The sequence below is a fragment of the Rhinopithecus bieti genome, unplaced genomic scaffold, assembly GCF_001698545.2.
Source record: "Rhinopithecus bieti isolate Rb0 unplaced genomic scaffold, ASM169854v2 scaffold_13710, whole genome shotgun sequence".
Classification (NCBI taxonomy): domain Eukaryota; kingdom Metazoa; phylum Chordata; class Mammalia; order Primates; family Cercopithecidae; genus Rhinopithecus; species Rhinopithecus bieti.
This window is the reverse complement of record NW_016807962.1, coordinates 1,084,981-1,092,586: the sequence shown is the minus strand read 5'-3', so window position 1 is coordinate 1,092,586 and position 7,606 is coordinate 1,084,981. Positions and strand designations below refer to the sequence as shown.

Below are 7,606 nucleotides of genomic sequence, written 5' to 3'. Positions count from 1 at the left end.
CCGGGCAAGGAGATTGTGGGAGAGTGGTCTGTTTTCCCTTCTACCTCTCTGCATTTTCTTTTCTTTTTTTTTTTTTGAGATGGAGTCTCGCTCTGTCACCCAGTCTGAAGTAGCTGGGATTACAGGCATGCGCCACCACGCCCAGCTAATTTTTGTATTTTTAGTAGAGACGGGGTTTTACCATGTTGGTCAGGCTGGTCTCGAACTCCTGACCTCAGGTGATCCACCCGTTTCGGCCTCCCAAAGTACTGGGATTATAGGCCCCGCCGTTCTCTACATTTTTCAAATGTTCTGCAATGAGAACATATTACTTTTGTAATCAGACAGAAAGTTATTTAAGTAAATAAATCTGGTGGTTCTCTGACACTCTGAAAAAAATGCATTGTTGATATTATATAAATGTGAGCGATACTTTCCTTATATAATACAGGGAGCCAAGTTCAAGGATGCCAACTGAAGTACACACCAAGCTGCTCAGTCAAAATAAATGACACGCAGAGTGGTCCTTCTCTCTAAGACTAGCTGTTCTTTTCTATATTTAAGGCAATTTAAAACAAAACCGGAACCAAAATAAACCTTCTAATGAGCCTCCCCAAAAGCCGTCTGGCTTGGAAAATCTCAAACACAAACTGAAGAGAAACAGAGCTACAGAAAAGCAAGGAACAGCCAGTATTTCTCCAGGACATTAACTTACTGCCCCTGGGAAAGTGACTCTGTCTGTGAATTTCTGTTCCTTCTGCTTCCGGAAAATAGTCCGGTGTAGAATGGAATTTGGAATCTGGAAGAGGCTCATGATTTTATTCATTGCAAATCCATTTTCCCACCCCAGATAAATGCTGAACAAATATTAAAAGAATATTTGAAGGGCAACCAGCGGGTCTGCCTGCCAGAGTGTCCTTGGTCCCAGGCCACATGGGCCCACCTTCCCTGGCTCCCCTGCCGTCTGCTCAGTGCTGGTTACAAGGCAGGCAGACAGAATGGAGCCTCCAGGAAGACCGTGAGGAGCTGGGACAATCCCCCCAGAGTCCCTCACCCCACTGGCTATGTGACAGAGTCCTCAGGCAGCCTCCTTCAGAACTTCAGTATCCCGTCCTAACCAGTGAACGAACAGGATTTTGTAAGGTTGTTGTGAAGTTTAAGTGTTTTCACGTGTAAAGTGTCTAGCATTACATGCCTTTGAAATACACGTCTTCGTGAGTTGATGGGGTAGAGGGAACTGCCAAAATGTCGCCAGTGCTGAGTGGTGGATGGTGGTGTATAGGAAAGCAGAGGGGTGGAGACAAGGTTTCCCAAACCTGGGACTCAAGCTGGGCTCTGGAGAGAAGTGGGAGAGAGCCCAACAGCCCACTCGCGCTCAGTGCTAGCCCCACACTGATTAGCACACACAAAGACCTTTTGTGGATGTCTATATGGATCAGCAGAGCAGGGCTCTGGGCTTTATTTTACACACGAAGATACAGAGGCTCAAGAAGGAGGGAAGGGGAGATGGTCCGCTCCCCTTTGCACCCATATCCACCCACTTCCTCAGATCACATCTATGGAACATGGGGAAGTGGACTGGGGAACAGCTTAGGTTTCTGCTAGGTCACCCATTCTAAGATTACATAATCTCAAAACAACAACTACAACACCAAAAACCCGTTTGTGATTCCTGCACATGCCATGAACTAGGATAGGTTCTTGCATTCTCTAGGCCTCGGTTTCCGCATCCACAAAACAAAGGTTTAGGTGGAACCTTCTAGGCTCTTCCCCTCTGATAATTGTAATTCCAGTAAGTAAGGCTCTGCTTCCAAGCCCCTTGCCCTTCCCCTAAAACTCCACTTAAGTCCAGGCTCACAAACAGGAAATGTGACAGAGCCTGATGAGTGGCCCATTTGAGTTTCTGAACTTTACAGCTGAAGCCAGGACTCCATGCCCCAAGACCTTTCTCAAACAGTGGGAGGACGACATTGTTGCTATCTGGCTGGACCACCTATACCACCCTAACGTGGGTCTATTCGTAGGAGGCCCGCAGTGTTCAATGAGCAGGTTCCCAGTCTCAGGAGGTCCCCTGGTGATTGGATGTGGGCAATCTGACATCAAAAACGTTCTCAGGAGTTTCCCAGTACATAGAGGAGATAAGGAAGAACGGAACTGGTTCTGTCTGAAATAAGATAGGGAAGGGGCCAGAGCCCTGGCCTCTAGGTTCCCCTCCCCGATCACGGTGGCCCTTGAGGCAGGATGTCCGGCCTCACAAGACAGAGTTGAAATCTCCTGGACTGGGCAATCCTTAGGGACTCGTTCAGCTCTGCCTTATTCAGTCATTGAACACCAGTTACATGTAAATGATATAACTTAGATCTGCATGCTGCCCCCCATCTGGTAGAGGAGGCAAAATTCACCCAGAAGTAACTCCAAAAGAGTAAAAAGTGCCTGGTGTAGTCCAAGAAGCACAGAAATGCAGCAGAATAACCCTGTCCTCCACATCCCCCACCCCGAGAGCCCTCCTTCACCGTGCACTTTGCATTTCCTTACTCAGAGACCGGAAGGAAGGTCTGCACCAGCATTCTTATTTCACAATCGTGGAAACTGAGGCTCTGTCTGGGAAGGTGGCTCCTTACTGGCAGCAAGCGGCAGGCCAGGGCTCCACCCTACATCTCCTGCCTTCTGAGACACGTCTGTTTCCAAGTAAAGGAAGGAGGCAGCAGCGAGACCTGCTCAGGAGCCCGGAGGAGTGCAAACGAGGAGCAAAGCCTCAACACAGCTGCCTCGGGTCTCGGTTCCTACCTGTGGTGAGGAGGGCCCTCACACCCGCGGCGCCTCCCTCTCCCTCCCGGCTGCCACAGCTGGAAGATCGAGGAATCTCAAATCCCTCTCTTTCTCTGGCTCTTTGCGCGCTGACATTTTTTTTTCTTCTTCTTTTTACTGTTTTTTGGATGCTCTTCGAGAGTTTGTGCAAACATTGTGTTTAGCTGTTTTCCTGCCATTTACAAACGCGGGGTGGTGTCCCTTTCGAGTAGAAGTGAGGTGGTTTGAAGAGTTGGAGGAACCTCCCTCCTCCCATCGCCCCAGTGCAGCAGGCACCCCAGCTGCCAAAGTTAGTGTCGGAAACTTTCCCCATGCTGGGCGTCTGGATGAGTCCTCGGCTTCCGAAACTCTCTGACATCTCCCTCTCTATTCCCCTGCTCCTTGGGGTTCCTGCGACCCTCACTTTATCCCCCCACTCCCAGATTCCCCTTCCCAGAGGTGCCCCTTTCCTATCTTGTCCTGGGCGAGAGTCATTCCTCTGTCTTGTCCCACAGGCAAGGACAGACCCCTCACTCACTGCGACTTACTTGGTCGCATCCTGTGTCCCCTGCGTCTCCCCTCTCTTCCCCACCCCCACCCCGCGGACTCGTGGGGGAACCTCAGCCTGCAGCCCCTCAGGCTCCAGTCTCGGTAGGCGGGACAGAGGGAGGGACGGGCACAGAAAGCGGACAGAGCGATAGAAACTGGGTCCGATTTGGCACCGAGGTAGCGACAAGAACAAAAGCTGGGACACAGGCAGGGTAGAAACCGGGCAGGGCCGGAGCAGCGGCCCGCCCCCACTCCCCTCACCACCCTCGCCCAAGCGTGGAGCCCTCCTGTCCGTGGTCTGTGCCCTGCTCGTGGCCTCCGGGAACCTGGGCGGCGCCCTGCGGGACCCACCTGATCCGCGGAACCTGGGCACCCAGGACCGGCGCGCAGCGAGCGGGGCTGAGCAGGACCACGCCTAGCTCCCGGCTACTGCGGGGCCCTCGGCGCTGGGATCAGCTACCGCGCCGCCTCCGCCCGAGCGTGGGCCCGTACTCCTGCCCGTGGGCCGGCTGGCCGGGCGTCTGCTCTGGGCAGAGCGCAGCGGGCAGGGGCGCGAGGGACCGGGGAGCGCTGACAGCAGGCGGCGCGCTGTGCCCGGCCGGCAGCGGTTGGTGCCAAGCCGCTCCCCGCCCCGGACACAGACAGCTGGAAGGCCCGCGCGTGAGTGCATGCATGAATGTGTGTGTGTGCCGGGGGCGCGGGTGTGTTTGTTTCATTTTCCCTCAGGCAGAAAAAAGCCTGAAACCAGCAAAAAAAAGAAAATAAAATCCCCAGTGAGAGTGACTGGGCCTCTTTTGCCTTCTTGGGCCTGCACCGGGTGGTGGTGGTGGTGTCGGTGATGGAGCGGGAACCCGGGGCGCTGGAGGATGGAGTGGGGTCTGTCACCCTGTGCTGCAGGGAGGGGCCGCGGTGCCCTGGCGCACCGCCAAACTCTGGGGAACCCAGAGCCTGGGAGATCTGATCCACGGTTTGTTTCCCGAGGAAGGAAGAGCGCGAATGTAGACACCGGCAGGCCGCGGGCCGGAGTCGCTCTTGCAGGAGTCCTGAGCTCGGGAAGTGAGGGCTGGGCGTTGGGCACCTGGTGCAGGGTCTGCCCGCATTTGCGCACTGACTTCATGATCTTCGAGCCCAGAGTGTCTCAAACGGGGCTCTAAGGCAGCCCCTAGGCTGTGGAATAACTGTTTACTAGAATTATGTAGAAAGGAATCCAAAACATTCGATATCAGAGTGTGCGCTTCTGTGCCCAGTGTGGCAGCGATTCACTCTGAGAGCGTTGTTGTGGCCACAACTGGCTGCCCTCAGTTCTCTTGTCTTATACTGATAGCTACAAGGTCATCTCACTACTGCTCATATCAATCTACTTTACAGGTGGAAAAGTCAGAACTTCATTTTGCCATTTGCCATTGAACGTCATTTTCATAGACTAAGAAATTCGCTTCTTAAATAATTCGGCCAGGCAGGGTGGCTGACTCCTGTAATCCCAGCATTTTGGGAGGCCGAGGTAGGCGGATTGCTTGAGCTCAGGAGTTCCAGACCAGATTGGGCAACGTGGCGAAACCCCGTCTCTACAAAATATACAAAAATTCCCTGGGTGTGGTGGCGTGCACCTGTAATCCCAGCTACTCTGGAGGCTGAAGACTGAGAATCGCTTGAACTCAGGAGGTGGAGGTGGCAGTGAGCCAAGATTGCACCACTGCACTCCAGCCTGGGCCACTGCACTCCAACCTGGGGACAGAGTGAGCCTCCGTCTCAAAACAATAACTACAACAAACAAACAATGACAAAAAAGAAATTAGCTTTTTAAATAATTGAATACATTGGAATTGTAATTTGACATCATGAAATAGCACAGAGCATGGGAATCATGTACAATTTTAATTGTCTCTTACTAATGAGAAAGGGACAGCAGCCTGATAGGCGAGGTTATGTCAGGGAATTTGGGGGAATGGAGTTTCCCGTTGGGTTCAGTGGAGTAAAGTGGTGGGAGGATGGAGTCATCAGCCCCACACAACAGCTCAGGAATGAGGAACTCCAGGACAGCCAGCACAATGGGCCCTTTGCTAAAGGATAAATTGGGCCATTATTGTCTTTTGTGAACACACTTGCAGTAGTTCATTAGTTGTGAGCATCACAGCAAATATACAATGAGTGACATTATACTAAGTGTATTATTTTCCACTTTTCGTTATTGCATTTGAGAATGCATTGTTTAAATTGCTTGGCCCATCAAACTGGATTATGAACTTCTCTCCTTTTTTTTTTAATAAAACAATGATAGTGAATATGACAATGGCACAAATGATGACCCATCATGGTCAAAATCCAAAGATGTGACACGGGAAACAAAACACCCAAAGCCTTTACTCTGTTACCGTTACACCCAATGTCAGCAGTTTAACCAGTCAACTGATTTAGTGTTGTTACTTTGAATTTTTAAAATTGGTTTTGTGGTATTTACTTTGAAGATTTGTTTTGGTTTTGTGGTTGGTTTCTAGATCTATGAGCATGAGAAGTTCACGCTTAATTTTAGGTTTACAGTTGTTCCAATAAAATAAAAGTAATGTAAGTCGACCTTGTGGGCCTGTTAGATTTTTTCCCCCCTTTTGAGAGTCATATCATTCTGAAAGTCAAACTAGCAATTCTGCTGACTGAATGTCTGTGCTGGAAAACACCTTAAAGATTACGCCTCCTTGGGTTTGGGATCAAGAGTTCTAGGTTTAAGGCCTTAGATAACTCATTCTTCCCCTTATTTGTTTCACATGCAAAATGGGGGTAAGATAACTAGTTCTTAGGAGAAGTAAAATCAAAATTAAATGACTTAAGGAAAGAGCTTTGAAGCCACCAGAGCATCCCAGAAATATGAGGCCAAAAGATTCTGGAAGAGTAATGGTAGGTCACGGAACCTGTTAGGTAGCTCTGACCACCAGACAGACTTTGCTCTAAGTGCTTTACATGTTACACATACTTATTTAATCTTCACCCCACCTTGGGAGGGGACATTAATCACATCGCCCTTTCCCAGGGGAGAAAGTAGAGGCAAAAGGAAATTAAGTAATTTTGTTTGATGTTCCTCTGGATATGGTCAAATGCCCCAGGACCAGAAGACCTTCCTCTTGTATCTCTCATATTCTTGCCAAGAAATATTTATATTTATAGGGCCCAATTATCTGTCCTACTTGCTAAGAACACCAAGGTAAACAAGTTAGACCAGCCATAGCCTAGAGGAGTTTGCAGCCAAGTAGGAGGAAGATAGTGGTGCAGAGATGGGAAAAACAAGACCAGAAGAGGGAGTTGACTAGGGCAGAGAAGAGGGAGGGACTTTCAAGGCAGTCACATGCAAAAGTACTGAAGAGAGAGGGTCAGGACTCCTGAAAGTGCCAGAAAGTGTCAACATCGCCAATACACAATTCTCCAGGTGTGGTGGCTCATGCCTGTAATCCCAACATTTTGGGAGGGTGAAGTGGGAGGATCCCTTGAGGCCAGGAGTTTGAGATCAGCCTGGGAAAACATAGTAAGACCCCATCTCAATTTTTTTTTTTTAAAAAGCAAAAAATATTTCAAAACAAACAAAAAAAGATGGCAATTCTCAAATCAACTACAAACAAACCCCAATGGAGTTTTTCTGGAACTTGATGGCTGCTCCTAAAATTCATAGAAAGAGCAAAGGGCCAAATTTAACCAGATGTCAAGATGTACCAGGAGGCTATAACGATCAAGGAAGTGTAGTGTTGGTGCCAGGATGGGTTCTTAGACCAACGGGTCAGAATAAGGAGCCCAGTAAGAGACCCACACCTGTGTGTGACAGAGGAACACCAGATCAGTGGGAGAAAAAGCAAACTCTTCAAAAAATGCTGCCAGACCTCAAAGAATTGAAAGAAAATGTGCAAACAAAAGCTTAGACGGGAAAGTTCGTGGCATCACTATCCACCATAGCCAACAAGTGGAAACAACCCAAATGTCTATCAACTAAAGAATGATAAACAGGCCGGGCGCGGTGGCTCAAGCCTGTAATCCCAGCACTTTGGGAGGCCCAGCCGGGCGGATCCCTTGAAGCCAGGAGTTCAAGACCAGCCTGGTCAACATGGTGAAACCCTGCCTCTATTAAAAATAACAAAAATTAGCCAGGCGTGGAGGCAAGTGCCTGTAATTACAGCTACTCAGGAGGCCGAGGCACAAGAATCACTTGAATCTGGTACGCGGAGGTTGCAGTGAGCCGAGATCGTGCCACTGCACTCTAGCCTGGGTGAGGGAGTGAGGCTCTGTCTAAAAAAAAAAAAAGATAAACCGAATA

The 7,606-nt window shown here is 49.6% G+C and overlaps 1 protein-coding gene across 1 annotated transcript in view; it reads left to right on the top strand.

The window, feature by feature from the left end:
• Window positions 1–4,769, top strand: part of LOC108537073 (uncharacterized) — an 18,239-nt gene extending 13,470 nt beyond the window's left edge. The window contains exons 4-6 of the mRNA XM_017884198.1: window positions 3,282–3,417; window positions 3,543–3,975; window positions 4,684–4,769. Coding sequence (XP_017739687.1) covers window positions 3,282–3,417; window positions 3,543–3,975; window positions 4,684–4,722 — 608 coding nt within the window. The 3' untranslated portion in view covers window positions 4,723–4,769. The remainder of the gene's footprint in view (window positions 1–3,281; window positions 3,418–3,542; window positions 3,976–4,683) is intronic.
• Window positions 4,770–7,606: the final 2,837 nt, after the last annotated feature.